We start from the raw sequence: 16,141 nt of genomic DNA, 5'->3' as shown, positions 1-16,141 counted from the left end.
ATATTTTGTTCTTTACCTACCTCCCCATCCTTTCACTAAAATTATTCTTATTTCAAAAAATGACCTCTAAATAGAGAGGAATATACACCTACTACATTTCTTGTATGGAAGGTTAGAGAAGCATCCTCCTTACAAAGAACCTAAAAATGTATGGTTTATTATTAAAAGGATTCCTCCTATAACATAAACCCCTCTTACTACAAAAAGCATTCCTATGAGACTCAACTGCATACTAAATTTCCCCTTCATTAGTGTGTTTAATAAATTATGTTTTGAAATAATAGTTTTCATTCAGTAAGTAGTCACGAAATATATACTATATTCCCAGTCAACTCTAGCTGTTCATAGATAGGTATGAGAATTTTCCCATCTTACCAATGTTCCATAAATACTGCCATGCTGATCTGATTCCAAAATCATGTACACAAGGAATAATTCTTTAAAATAGGTGCTCTCTCCAGTCCCTACCTATGCAGCCATCATTTCTTGAATAAAATAACTTGCACTGTTGATTGGAAGAGAAAAACTAACTTCGACACGTTTCATAGGTGACTGGTATACGATACTCAAATTGTGACTTTTTGTCAGTCTTGTGTGGGGTGCAGAAGCATGCTGTACGATGCTTTAAAAATGCATATTAAACAGAAATGTTGTTGCAAGTCAGCAAGTATTATATTTCCTGAGTACTCATTATGTTAAAAAACTAACTCAGGAGATGTTAGGAAAAAGACTTGTTAAGTTAAAGAAACAAGGACAAGGAGCTTAGATAAGAAATACAGAAAGAGATGAGAGCTAATAGATTGTATTGCCAAGTTTTGATGATAACAACATCTCAGCGTCAACAGAAAATAGCAAATTCAAAGTTAACATAATTCTCAGGGATCTAGAAAGGAAAACTGCTTTGCTTGACTTCTTTGTTGAGTTAGACCTGGAATACTGATCACTTGGTTCACACTGACTTTCTGAACATTCCCCCAGCCCTCACCTCTTTGTCAAAATATTTCTGATATGTTCAAACTCTGCTCCCTGGTTTGCTTTTCTTTCCTTCACCTCTGTTGTTTTTAAAGAATTAGCTAAGCAATTAGACTGATGCTCTAAGAATCATACCATTCCAAATTTCTAGAACTTGAAAGTACTCAAGTAAAACATCGTAACTAAAGAAAGGACCAACTTAGCATACATATAAATGCCCACTTACATCTATTTAGTAGCTTACATTTCCATGTCCTTCAGCACCTCCTATTGCCCTCAAGAGCTATCATCCATGTGTTACAGAGATGTAGTATAACACAGTTCTCTTCTGTCCTTATTTTAACAATAAATCTGAACGTCCATTTTTTTTAATAAAGAAAATATTCACTCAAAGAACTCTAAAAAAAAAAAACCACAATAGAGTATTTACCTTCCCTCCTTTCATGACGCCGATCATGAGACTGTGAAGTTCGTTCATGATCATGCCTCCCTTTTTCTCTCATTGGAGACCGATGTCTTGGGGGACTTTGCTTTCTCTGAGGAGAAGACAGGGAGTGTGAAGGATAGGGAGAAGCAGAGCGGCGTAAAGGTGGAGTTACTGTCCTCTGATAAGATGGTGAAGGAGTTCTTTTTCGGCGAGGAGAAGGAGAATGTCTTTGAATAGATGATCCTGATTGTGAGGAAGATGAGTGATGTCTAGAAGATATAGGAGAATGATGCTGTCCTGCTGGGGAAGTGGACCTACAAAGAAAGCAACAACAATAAAAAAATGTGTTCAAGAGCTTTCATTTCTAGCCAAAGGAAAATCTTCTTTAAAAACAAAGAAACAAACAAACAAAAAAACCTGAATGTAAAAGTTAAAGCTAAAAGTGTGAGTAATGATTCCAAGATAAATTTTAATTCACAATGATGTAAAATCATTAACAAGTTGATTTTTAAAGATCTGACTGATTTTGAAGTCAGCTTGAGACAACCGTTCTAGATGAGACATACACTGCCCTTCTCCTGAGTTTTGGCTCCAAGGCACACTCCCCTTTCCAGGTAACATTCTCCCTGAGCACAGATGGTTCTTACTCTCACGTAAAGTATGGAACTCACTCTTACCAGAGATAATCTCTGACAGTGTAAATAGGTATTGGAGGAGGGAACCCACAAAGAGCTAAAGAGAAAACATACTAATAAGATCTAGATAGAAAGTGGGTGTAAGAACGCCTATTATTCAGGGCTGTGGGAGAAGGGAAAAGCTATCACCAGCTACGCCAAACAAAAGTTTGCACTGCCTGGGCTGACATTTAGGATAGGGAAAGAAAGCTGGAGTTAAGGAAAGGACATACTGTCTATACTGTCTTTATCTTAAATAACCTGCCTTCACTCTTGGGCAGCACAAACTGAAATTTAGTTCATGAGCTTTGGTTTAACTGAGGCTTCCTCCGCTGCCTTCAAATCATCTTCTTTGACTGCTGCCAGACAAATAACTTATAAACTCATGAAGCACATCTGAATCACTCCTATAATCTGTTGTGTCTTGGGCTGGGTCTACAATGAATATGCAAAAGGTGTGTGTGACGGAGAGCTCGAATACAACACATTTGGGCAATAACTAAAAAGAAACAGGACTAATGTTTAAAAAATAACACTTCAGACATCACGTGCTCAGATAAGTATCATATTTCTCAAAGTAATCATTTTGAGGACAGATGTTTGTTCAAACAAATTATGAGTTCCTGTCAAACTATTTTAGAATTACCTTCACTGCCTATGATAAATATTTTTTTTAACTTCCGCAATGTTGGCAGAATCATTACTAATCCTAAACCAGGATTCCTCAATCTTGACACTACTGACATTTTGTATTCAGTAATTCTTTGTGGTGGCAGGCTGTCCTGTACATTGTAGGATGTCGAGCAGCATCCCTGGCCCCTACCCACTAGAAGCCAGTACCATCTCCCTCCCACCCCCATTCATGCCGATAAAAAACTACTCCAGGTATCTCCAAATGTCCCCAGAGAGGTAAAATCAACCCTGGTTGAGAATCGCTGCTCTAAACTATGCTGTTTATATATGATGCCTTAGTAGAACTTTTATCAATAAAAGGTTTAAATCTATAAAATACATGTTACTGAGTCAGGAAAGTGGTCAGATATATAGGAAAGAATTTTGCAAAACAAGAAATTAAGCAAATAAACACAATCACCTTTTGGATAACAGTTGACTTAAAAAATAAAAGTTAGCTAACTAGAACACCACATTATCCTAAACATTATAGTTATTTATGATTCTGCAGTACTTTCATGCTTTTAATAAAAATTGTTATTCCTTTCTCACATAAAAAAAAAAAAGACATAAACCACCATAACTTGAGTCTAAACTGAAATTTATTTACTAACAGATATGAGTACAAATGCTCAGTGGGTCTTGCCCAAATTTGGAAAACCATTTATGACCAATGGCTATTCAAATACTGAACAGAAAAATCACTGCAAGACTGAGAAATTCTAATTTGACTATCGTTTGGTGCTTTCCAATTTCCATTTCATTAGGTTCTAGTCAGTTTGGAAACACCTAAACTGAAAAAAATAAAGAATGTGGCTCTCCACTGAACTGACATGACATTTTGGTTAGTTTTGAGTTTATTTCTGGGGTATACTCAAAATTGTTTCAGGAATGTCTGCAATACCCTTTGGTGATTTGTTCACAAAACTTAAATAAAATAGTTCATAAAACTATCTTTTAAAAACACATTACAGTCTAATCACATGTCTATTCCAATTTGGTGTCTATAACATGGAAGAAAAAATTTCGGTTCAAGCTTACATAATCAAGCTATCATAGTAAGGACAGAGCACCAATGTGTTGTCACGTTACGGCTTCAGCATTTTAACCATATTATTCTTCCTACTTATCCTTCAGGGGAAAAAAATAGTTTGTTGATTTAATCATCCATTATCAAATGAATGTTTGTGTCCACCCTCCATCCCAAATTTATATGTTGAGGCCCTAACCTCCAACGGGATGCTGGAAGGAAGGGAGGAAGGGAGGGAGGAAGGAAGGGAGGGAGGAAGGAAGGAAAAGAGTCATTTTGATTCACTGGACAAATGTTAAGTGAGTACCTTTTATGCTAAGCATTATTTTTGACACTGAGGATACAGAAATGAAGAAGACAGACAAAATCACTAACAAAATAATAATGATGATTATAATAATATTAACAATAGCAGGTAACATATGCTGCTACTATGTCCACAGCATTGTTTTAAGTGCTTTACGTATATTAACTCATTTGGTCTTCATGACAGCAACCCTATGAGGTAACTGAGACAGAGAGGACTGAAAAACAGTCTATCTTAGTTGCAGAGTCCAGGAGTAGCCCACCAACAACAAAGAAAGCCAATTTCAGCTAGTTAATGCAACATACAAGTCTATACAACAGAGTAATGAAGTGTAAACTGTTAGGTCCAAACAAAGTACATCGGGGGACTACATTAGGTGCTTGGTAAGGAAAGGGCCTTTACTAAGAAGATGGCTTTTGAGCCAAGAGCTGAAAATTTAAGGGAAGAGCTTTTCACGCTGAGGACTCAGCAACCACAAAGGAGGCAGGAGGGATGGTGATATATAAAAAGAACAGAAAGAAGACAAGTATAACTACGATTCACGGGAGAATGAAAAGTTCATGAGAGAGGGTCAGAAAGCAGGCAGGGGACAGAGGATATGGAGTCTTCTAGGTCATGATAAAAGTTCAGATTTTATTCTAAGTATAAAAGAAATCACTGGAGTTTTGGGCAGGGAAGTGTCATTCAGAAATTGAGCAACTTGCCTAAATAACTATGTAAGACAGAGAAAGAAAATGCTTTTGTGTGATGAATTGTTTTAGACCTAGTAGCTTGCTCTCCCTTTGCAGCAGGTGATTAATACTCCTCAGAAGGGGAATCATTTCTAACCGAATGATCTACAGAAACTAGAAGAATACTTTTGTTGTGGGAATCTTTTGAAAGATGTCTCCTCCATAAATAAATGGTACTTGAAAAACAGATTTGATTCAAGCAAACTAGTAAGAAGTACATAATACAAGTAAATCTAAGCCAAGTACTAATAATTCTGGTTCAATTTCATTTTTGCATTTATGTAGAAATGAATTAATTTCAAAAACCTCAGTCTAAGAATGGAGAATAATGTTAAGATAAGCATTATTAGCACATTCTTCAATGATATTCAAGTCCAGAATTATGTGCCATTTAAATATAATAATTTTTCAGAATCTGGTTCAAGAGCCTTACATGAACTTGTTCAATCCCATGACTTGAGTGAGCTAAAAACTGTACCTATCGTTGTGACCAACAGTCAGAAGAGACAAATATCCAGTATCCCTGGCACATGGGGAGATTGTTTTTAAGCTCTAAGAGAGTTGGTATTCCAAATGCAATAAAGCCCAGAAACAATATACACCAGCATAACAAAGATTGTTTTTAAGCTCTAAGAGAGTTGGTATTCCAAATGCAATAAAGCCCAGAAACAATATACACCAGCATAACAAATATTAAGACTGCTGGCTCCTATCTTCTACCTGGTGGGACAAGTTAAGCTTATCACTTTCTCCTGGGACAGGATGGGGTGATGAGGAGATGGAGAGGCCCAGCCCCTGCCAAGAAACAGCAAGCAATCCAGTCTTGGGAAAGAGGTAGGTAAAGAACGGTTCTCAAGTCCCTAGTCCGACTTCTCAGACCCAAAATCTCCTCAGCTCAGGCCAAGAAAATGGATGTCAAAGAAGGGAGATTCTTGAAATCGCTACCACTGTCCTGGAAGTTCGATCCAGTCACAGGTCATTTAACTGTCAGTAGAAAATTACCACCAGATAACACCAAACCACAGCCAGACAGAGACGGATTTTGATAGTGTGGCTGGGCATCTGTTATTTCATTAGTCTCACTACATACCACACAGTCCCACATTTTTACCAGATTAAATTTTTGGCCTTTGTATGCCGTGTTATGCATTTCTGATTGGACCAATTATTAAACAGGGCTAAACTTCCCAACCACCTCCTGCTACTGAAAACCTCCCCGAAGAACAATTTTCCTCTCAAGTCTGTAATTCCATCAAGCATGATAGACAAAGGGTTAAGAGCACAATTTTTAGGAACATAAATACCACTCTAGATTTTGGCTGCAAAACAGGAGCTTTTCTGAGTTCAACAGATTTTCCCAATATCACACCTATAAAAGGGAGTCCAAGCCTTGATCAATTGGACTAAATGTAAATGGCTTTTTTGCCCCCCAATGCAGTTATTTTGATATTTATAAAATGATTTCACTTTAAACACGTCTACCATGAATTCAGTGTATTATATAATTATGTTCAGCTATATTACATATTTCTTTAAGTGTCTTAATTTTATATCCCTAGCCTAAATTAGTATTCATGTAAAAATACTTTTTAGGTCTATAGACAGGGATCAATTAAATGCAGAAAGAAGACAATGCCTCAGACAAGCAATTCCCAATCTGAATACAAAGTTTCCACATTAATATTAAAAGATTTGCATATCCTTCATGATATTATTTGTGCTAATGTCCACTAATTGGGAAAATATTATAAAAAATATTACAAATTCATCAATGCTTTTAAAGTCTGAATTTTAAAATTACATTATTCTCCTTTTTTCCTTTTAGATGGGATACTGGTATAGTGATTGTATTTTTTTTTTTTTAAGTATGGTTGATTTACAACATTGTGTGAGTTTCTGGTGTACAGCAAAGTGATTCAGTTATATATATATATATTGATTGTGTATATATAGATAGATATAGATATAGATAGTGATTGTATATTTTTAAGTGTCCTTCTCTTTTAGAGATATATACTAAAATATATACAGATGAAATGAAATAAGAAGTCTGGGGTTTGCTTCAAAATAACACTGGATGGGGGAGGTGGACAGGGGTACAGATGAAACTATGGATATGAGGGTCATTATACTAGTCTATTTTTATGTTGTGAAATGCTCCATAATAATAATGTTAATGTAACATTAACATGTAATTCTTCCATCCTCTATATATAACTGAGTAACACTGGTACACATTTACTCAAGAAACTATCGGGCTTCCCTGGTGGCGCAGTGGTTGAGAATCTGCCTGCCAATGCAGGGGACATGGGTTCGAGCCCTGGTCTGGGAAGATCCCACATGCCGCGGAGCAACTAGGCCCGTGAGCCACAACTACTGAGCCTGCGCGTCTGGAGCCTGTGCTCCGCAACAAGAGAGGCCGCGACAGTGAGAGGCCTGCGCACCGCGATGAAGAGTGGCCCCCACTCGCCGCAACTGGAGAAAGCCCTTGCACAGAATCGAAGACCCAACACAGCCAAAAAGAAAGAAAGAAAGAAAGAAATTATCAATTCAGTCTATAGAGATGCTTAGTGCACACATGGATTCCTCCCTGTCCTGTCCTTCATAGCCACAGAATAAGATTCACCAGTCCAGACCATGGTATTTGAACATGAATGGTAGATAATGAATAAATTAAAGAATTAATCCAATAGGTAATAGTCTTTGTCAAACATCTGAAACACTCTGATTTTAATTATTCAGATGTGTGCAATCACTGAAAGAAAATAAGACTGTCAATTTGGTGGTAATTTGCGTATTCTACTAAGCTGATGTCAAAGTCAGTAAGTTTTGAATGATCACATCTGTTTTTCAAATCTGAGGAAGACTCATGCAGGCATTTATACTCCTATCAAGACGTATTCAGGTAATTATAATAAAGTGATTTAGAAAAAATACAACAACTTACTATGCTCTTAATACTATCTTATTAAACCACAAAATTCTGCATTTTGATTAGTATTTTGATTAAAACATACTACCTATCATAAAACCATATTTAACCAGCAGAATGAACTATGTGCACTTGTTAGCTAACTTCTCTGGTTAACTACTATCCAAAAAGTTTCCGTGTTTCCTTAGGCCCTTGTTCTTAAACTACACTAATATACTGGTCGTTCCTAATTCAGCAAAGAATATAGAATATAGATTTTCATTGATAAAGATGATATTAGAGGTCCACTGAAACACTGCTGAAATATCCAGTTTAGGATTATCTAGATACAGTAGGTTAGGAATACTGATACAAAATATTCCCTTCACAAGTGATTTTCTGACTAAATACCTAACTCAAACTTAATTTTCCTGTGAGCTCATCTCTTCTAAAACAAATTACAGAATATAAATGGTTTAGTTGAGTTCCAAGTAATCAAGATTTTGCTGTTTTCTGTACCGAACAGGTCATAGAAAGTTTATTTTTAAAAATATTACAGGAAATTGCTACATTCTCTAAAAGCAGAGTAATAAAATATATCCATAAGGCATTTTTTTTTTTTTTTGGATAAACAAGTGGTATGCAGGTTTTGATCAATTTTGCGTAAATAAATCATTGCTGAGTAAAGTCTACCAGTCAAATTGGAAGACACTGATACAGAATTCCTTTAAGAACTATGGCCTGGAAACTATTCACTTCAAAAGCAACTACGTAACAGAATTTAGTGTTTTTCAAATTAACAAATATTCTGGGAAGAGAGTATATTCTTAACTAGGTTGACATGGCCAATAAAGGTTTGGGATGAGAGTACTGAAATCCTCGATGCCAGATTAGTGGCAAAGGCCTAAAGAATGATTAATAGCTCTTAAGAATTTTTGGAGAATGGGGAAATCATGAATTTTTCTGAGAGGATATGTACACTCTCCCCCCTCACGAAAACATACACGGGCAAATTTTAACTCACAAATCAGACCTCTAAAATCCAGGTTAGTAGCTCCTGGTGTAGAAAGTTGAAGAACTGAGACACAGAAGACAGGGAAAAGGACTTAAAGTCATAGGATCATGTGGCTTTGTTACATCATTTGTCTCACATGTATGCATATGCATTTGGGAACCACCCTTTAAGAAATGTAAGCAATCCCCTATATCCAATAGGCCTAGTAAGTCTTACTTTACTTGGAAGGAAGAAAAACAATCCATATTTGGAAAAATATTATTTTATACACACGATTACTGTATTACTTCCACCTGTAGTAACAAAGTTTCTGACAAGATTTTTGTTCACTGCTGCATCACCAATGTTTAAAGCAGTGTCCACCACACACTAGGTATTCAGTAACCTAATAAATAATAAATGTATTAGCATACTTTCACTTAAGCACAGCACATCCTGATAACCAAAATACTCCCAATAAACCCATTATAACATCTAAATTAATGTTAAACGGCAATTTTCTCCGAAAGGAATTTAGATACTCACCTTTAATTACATACCCCAGAATCTGAAAGCAGTGACAAAGATTCTTAAATATACTGTTTGGCTTTAGAATTATTCTTTATTCACAGTAATGGAGATAAATTAAGTTAATGAATCTGCCTTAAAAAAAAAAAACACCTGGAAATCAAATCAACTCCTCCTAAATCAAAATGCCCCCTTTCAACCTTGTCAAATATGGCTTTAGAACTCCAGCGACAATCAGGTACCCATGCAGTCCTTCAGTAATCTGCTGCTTAGTTTCCTTAGACAGAAGAAATAAACCAAGTTCAGATTTTTCTGTACACTGAGCAACAAGTGAATCCTAGGCATACCTTACTGCTCCTGGTAGAGACAGCCAGGGAGAAAAAAATGGAAAATGAAGAATCAACCTCTGTAATATTCAATTCCTCATAATACAAAATGTGTTACCATTTCAGTGGTGAACTACCCAGGGATATAAGTTAAGAATCACCTCTCAAAGATTTCTGGGTCAAAATAACAAAACAAGAGCACCAAGAACCATTAGAGAAGAATAAAGACTTCTTAAAATGTAAATCAGCAAGAACATTTAACATAATTTATATCTGATTTACATGTCATTTTCAAAAACAAACCAACCAGATTGAATAAGATAAAGAGTGTATTTTAGGAAAATATGTTCAAGAATTATGGATGCTCCAGTTAACCATTTTTTATTGCTCCAATAAGACATAATAATGTTGCTAGGTCCTAGCAACAGCTGACAGAATCATTCTGGTTCTTCTAAGTCACCACAGGGAGGAGAGAAAAAAAAATTGATTCATCTAAATAAGTTAGACAAGATGATCTCTTACCAAGACAATGAAAGGGCTAAGCTTATCACCAAAATCTTTTTGGGGGAAAAGACTGGGTTTTGTTGAACTTATATATCAAAAAACTATTATCAGCTACTTACTGGATGGATAATTTATCCTGAATGATCGCAACATAAAAAAGGCAATTAAGAAAAGTCCATAGCAAACATCATTCTCAATGGTGAAAGACTGAAAGCTTTTCCTCTAAGGGACAAGGCAAGGATGCCCACTCTCACCACTTCTATTCAACACAGTATTGGAAGTTCTAGTCAGGGCAATTAGTCAAAAAAATTTTAAAAAGGCATCTAAGTTGGAAAGAAAAAAGTAATTATCTCTACTTGCAGATGGCATGATCTTATATGTAGAAAACCCTATACATTCCACAAAACAAAACAAACTGTTAGAACTAATAAATGAATTCAGCAAAGTTGCAGGATGCAAAATCAGCCCACAAAATCAGTTGTGTTTCTATACAACAATGAACAATCTGAAAAGGAAATTTTAAGAAACAATTCCATCTACAATGGCATAAAAAAGAACAAAATAAAGCATAAAAATTACTTAATGTAAAAAATACTTAGGAATAAACCTAACCAAGGAGGTCAAAGACTTGTATACTGAAAACTACAAAACACTGCTGAAAGAAATTAAGACAAAATAAACAGAAAGACATTCCATGCTCAAGGACTGGAAGATTTAATATGGTTAAGATGTCCATATCATCCAAAGAGATCTACAGGTTCAATGCAATCCCTATCAAAACCCCAAAGATAGTTTTTGCAGAAATATAAAAATTCATCCCAAATTTATATGGAATTTCAAGGGACCTCAAATAGCCAAAATAATTTCAAAAAGTACTAACAAAGAGGATTCATGCTTCCTGATTTCAAAATGTATTATAAAGCCACAGTAATCAAAACAGTGTGGTACTAGCAGAAAGACAGACAAGCAGACCAATGGAGTAAAACAGAGCCCAGAAATAAATCCTTGCGTGTATGGTAAAATGATCTTCAAGGGTGCCAAGAACATTCAATGGGGAAAGGAGAGTTCCTTCAAAAAATGGTGCTGGGAAAAGTAGTTTTCTACACGCAAAACATGAAGTTGGACCTTTACCTTACACCACATACAAAAAATTAACTCAAAAGGCATTAAAGACTGAAATATAAGATCTAAGACTTTAAAACTCCTACAAAAAAACATAGGGAAAAATCTTCATGACATTGGAGTTGGCAATGATTTCTTGGATATGACACCAAAAGCGCAGGCAACAAACATAAAATTGACAAATGGGACTACCTCACACTTTAAAAACTTCTGTGCATCAAAAAGCACTATCAAGAGAATGAAAAGGCCACCTATGAAAAGGGACAAAATATTTGCAAATCATATATCTGATAAGGGGTTAACATCCATAATTATAATGGATTCCTATAACTCAACAACAAAAATCAAATGGACTCAATTAAAAAATGTATAAAGGATTTAAATAGACATCACTCCAAAGATGATATACAAGTGGCCAAAAAGCAATGAAAAGATGTTTAACATCATCAGTCATCAGCGAAACGCAAATCAAAACCACAGTATCAACTCATACCAGTTAGGATGGCTACTATCCAAAACACAGAAAATAAGTGTTGGTGAGGATGTGAAGAAATTGGAACTCTTGTACACTGTTAATGGTGTACAGCAGCTGGCATGGAAAACTGTATGAAAGTTCCTCAAAGAATTAAAAATTGAACTACCATATGATCCAGCAATCCCACTTCTGGGTACATTTCCAAACAAACTGAAAGAACGGTCTTGAAGAGATCTGCACACCCATGTTCATAACAGCACTATTCACAACAGCCAAGAGGTGGAAGCAACCCATACGTTCATCAGCAAATGAATGGATAAACAAAACGTGGTATACAGACAATGGAATATTATTCAGCGTTAAAAAGGAAAGTAATCCTGCTACATGCCACACATGGATGAACCTTGAAGACCTTATGCTAAGTAAAATAAGCCAGTCACAAAAAGACAAAATGATTTCATTTATATGAGGTATCTAAAGGAGTCAAAATCAAAGAAACAGAAAGTAGAATGATGTTTACTATGGACTGGGGAGCCGGGGGATAGGTGGGGGAGTGAAAAGGAGTTGTTTAAGGGTTACAGAGTTTCAGATTTGTAAGATGAAAAGGTTCTGGAGATCTATGTCATGTCACTGTGAATATACTGTATATGCATATATATAGTGTATATATATAAAAAACACTACCAAATTGACATTTAAAAGTGGTTAAAATTAAGAAATTTTATGTTTTTTAAATCATAATGATTTATATTATGTTTTATAAACATTAACATTGATTGAAGTATTCATATTTCAATATGGTAAGTATTAAATACTTACACATAGTTTAAAAACACTAAATAATCCATTGTAGTAACGCCTAAAAGCTTCTGAATAGTATTTTAGATTCTAAGAAAGTAAGATTATTAAAAATATACAATCCTACTTACCTTGGCTTGTCTCTTTTTTCTCTTTGTCTTTCAAAATCTCGTCCTCTGTCCTTTCCATCTCTTGGTTTTTCTTCTATCCTGTCTTTTACTTTATATTTTTCTTTATATTTTTTCCCCAGAGCAATATCTTCCTGTATAGGAGGGGGTGGGCTAGGAGTACGAGGTCCTTTCTTCTTACTTTGGTTGCTTTTTGAATTCCTGAAGGTAACACAAAGCTATCAGAAGTCTAAAGACTTTTAGAAGGTCAAATAAATATTATTTTCATTTTAACAAAGCACTTTTAAAAAATGGTAGCATTCCTTTCAATAACTTGCCATTTACTATTTTATATACTAGTAATCAATATCAAAAAAAAATAACACAGAAATGAGCAAAGATTTACTTGCTACCTACTTCATTAACACTGCTTATTATATAATTTTAAAGGGTATATTTCTGAGAAAAGATAAGAGGTGAAGTAGGAAGAGATTCTTTCAGCAAGGAAAATATCACAAAATAAAACAACTGCATGAACTGAATTTTTTTTTTTAAAGCTTATTATAGAAAAGTAGATGAAAAAGTAAAAATCACCTATAATTCCATTACCTAAGGATAGCCAATGTTAACACCTTGGATATATGTCCACACTTTTTCCATGTCTCTTTCCCTTCTTCCCTCCCTGCCACCCCATACGCACAGTCATAATACAATATTTTGTAAAATTTTTTGTACTAAATATAGCATGGGTATCTTTCTATAACAAAAAAGTGGATTTTGATAATTATTCTTATGGACTGTACAGAATTTCCTTTAATAGATATGCTCCATAACTTCTTTAAACAACTTCACATTGATAAGTTTTTCAGGTGGCTTCCATGTTTTCAGCATTATAAAGAACAATTACATCAACTATAAATGAAACCTTAAGCACTGTTAGTAAATATTCTTTTAAATCTTTGTTTTAAATCTTAAACATTCATTTAAATCTTTTCCAACTCTTAGATTACAGAGATGATCCTTTAAATTTTAGAATTTTGTCTTTCACAGTTAATCTACCTGGGATTGTTTTTTTGGGTCTAGACTATCCTCTTTAATTTGGCATTTAAAAACATTTTATCTAAATGCTGTAACTTTGAGCCCTTACACATTACAAATTGTCTGTCTTTACTTCATACCCTGACAACAGTTTGAGCATTTTGGTGTCATATCCTTTCCCCACAGAGCTCTATAAATATTGTTACAATACTTTGTGGCATTTAGTGTTTTGGATGAAAAGTCCAAAGAGAGTCAATTTCTTTTCCTATGCAGGTTACCCAGCTTTTCTGCCTGTATGCATTATTATATTATTCCTTGCAAACTAAAAATTTCATCAAGATAAGCGAAGGTTCTCTTTTTTTTAACCTTTTCCATCACTCAGTGTGCTGCTTCAATCTGAAACCTTAGTCTTTTACTCATTTTTTTTTCTATTTTTATTTCATCAATTCTCCATATGACCCAAGTCTCTCTGGTTTGCTTTATTATAGTTACTGCACCTCCTAGATCACTCCTCCATTATTTTCCATTATTCCATCTCTCCTTTTGCTTTCAAATATCTTAAAATATTGGAAATATCTTAAATGTGTTTTCAAATTCAGTAAATTTTCTTTTAAGTTGCACTCATTCTACTAATATTAAATTTGGCAATCTCTTTATTCTGCTATTTCCAGTTTTAAAAATCATTTTTCATCCAAACAAAATATCTTTGTTCACAGATTGCTTTTATTTTCACGATCAACTGCTATCAACAGATCAGTCAATATCCTCTCAAATCATATTAAAATTTTGAATTAATTTCTTATTTAAATTTGTTCCTGTTTTCTGCAATATTGAATGTTCAGTCTGGTACTGAGTTTTTAAGTAGCCCTTTCTCTTCACACATCTGGTAAGTTTTCACCAGCTACTTATTTCACTAGCTATTGATATTTATAAATGACAACTTAAGCCAAAATCCTAGAACTTACTTCCTGTGACCTAGAGTTCTCTAATCCCAAGATGCCTTAGCTGTAAAAAAGGTAATGGATAGTATCTTCCTCAAAATTGCTGGTAAGATTAAAAACAGATAAAAGCAACTGACTCATAGCGGGCATTCAGAAAATTTACCTTAGTCCTTATCCCTACTTTTTATTGTCATAGATAGGGTCAACCATCTAGCGAGTCAGAAATTATTAAAATATGACCAAATCTACTTTTCATCTTTGTCTTCTGCCAAAACAATTATTAGTTACATATCTCACTGCATATTTATGAAGTGACTCAAATTTTTAATGTATTTAACGGATAAGTGATAAATGTCTACATTTCTAAATATTTTTCCACTTAAAAGACACACACTAATCAACAGTTGGTACAGATAGTATCAAAAATTACTTAAAAAACCATTTTCAAGATAAAATGATAGAGAAGTTCTTGACACAAACTGTATTTTCACATTAGTGCCTGTGACAGAAACTAGCTAGGCGTTTACTACACTTTTGTCCTGGCCACACTGTTGAACCATACTGTCTAGACTTTTTTGAAGTTAGATGTGGCCGAATGACCGAGCTCTGGCCAAAAGAATGTGAGTGGAAGTGATGTACACCACTTCCAGGCCTAACTAATAAGACTCTCATACTCCAGGTAACTGTAAACTATGTAACTAAATAAGTGCAATACTCTAATTTTTTTCTTCACATATTGCATATTTTGGTGTCCTCAAAAACATAAGAAAGTGAAGCCATGGTCAGAAGGAAGCCTAGGTACTGAAGCTCCATGTATATAAGAGTCACCTATTAATCAGAAACACCCACTTCTTACTTGAGTGAGAAATAAACTTCTGTTGTGTTAAATTCACATTCTGGGATTAAGCTATTATAACAACCAGGATTATGCCAGTACACTCACTAAAGTGCAGAATTTCTTCAAATACCTTAAAAAATATATGTCTTAGTAAAACATAGTTGTGTTACAGATACAGAGTTTGCAAGTAACTTCCAACAGAATGGGCCAAAATTGATTTTGTGCATGCTGAAGTCAACAAGATCTTTCAACATTTTTTTTTAAGTCAAATGATTATCCTTTAGTGGCAAAGAGCCCACTTCCTATTTGTGGCACACAGCTCAATTATCTACTTCTAACACTTTTAGAGCCTTTCTCTCTCTCTCCCCAAAACTTATTTCTTTTGAATAGCTTTTGACATACTTCACATATCTCAGCTTAAAGCTTTCCATCAGGCTCTCTCTCACAATAAATGTCTAAGAAAACTGCCAATTTTCACGGAGAAGTGTGAGTCTTAATTTGTCTGTGATTATCTCTGCCTACTCAATATGATAACCACGTAAAACCAAAGAGTTTGTTTACCTGACTGTCACCTCAGTTGATTTACTGGCATTGGCTGCAACATTCCACTGAATTTTAACTGAAATTTCAATCCTTAACTTGTTGAATGTATTCAAACAGTTTATAGTATGATCCACAATGTAACTAAAAGTTGATGATCTGACCCACTCTAGGCAATGTAAACTGCACAACTACAGAAATGCTAT

At 34.8% G+C, this 16,141-nt stretch overlaps 1 protein-coding gene across 8 annotated transcripts in view; it reads right to left on the bottom strand.

Annotated features, from left to right (window-relative positions):
• ZC3H13 (zinc finger CCCH-type containing 13) overlaps positions 1-16,141 on the bottom strand; it is an 87,311-nt gene that overhangs the window by 31,310 nt on the left and 39,860 nt on the right. For all 8 annotated transcript variants that reach the window (XM_068526636.1, XM_068526635.1, XM_068526639.1 and 5 more), the window contains 2 exons: positions 12,603-12,800; positions 1,403-1,713 (listed from right to left, as the gene is read on the bottom strand). In XM_068526636.1, coding sequence (XP_068382737.1) covers positions 1,403-1,713; positions 12,603-12,800 — 509 coding nt within the window. The remainder of the gene's footprint in view (positions 1-1,402; positions 1,714-12,602; positions 12,801-16,141) is intronic.

This window comes from Eschrichtius robustus, chromosome 18 (genome assembly GCF_028021215.1).
Source record: "Eschrichtius robustus isolate mEscRob2 chromosome 18, mEscRob2.pri, whole genome shotgun sequence".
NCBI lineage: Eukaryota > Metazoa > Chordata > Mammalia > Artiodactyla > Eschrichtiidae > Eschrichtius > Eschrichtius robustus.
Note: the sequence above shows the minus strand (reverse complement) of the source record. Positions and strands in the feature narration are given on the sequence as shown.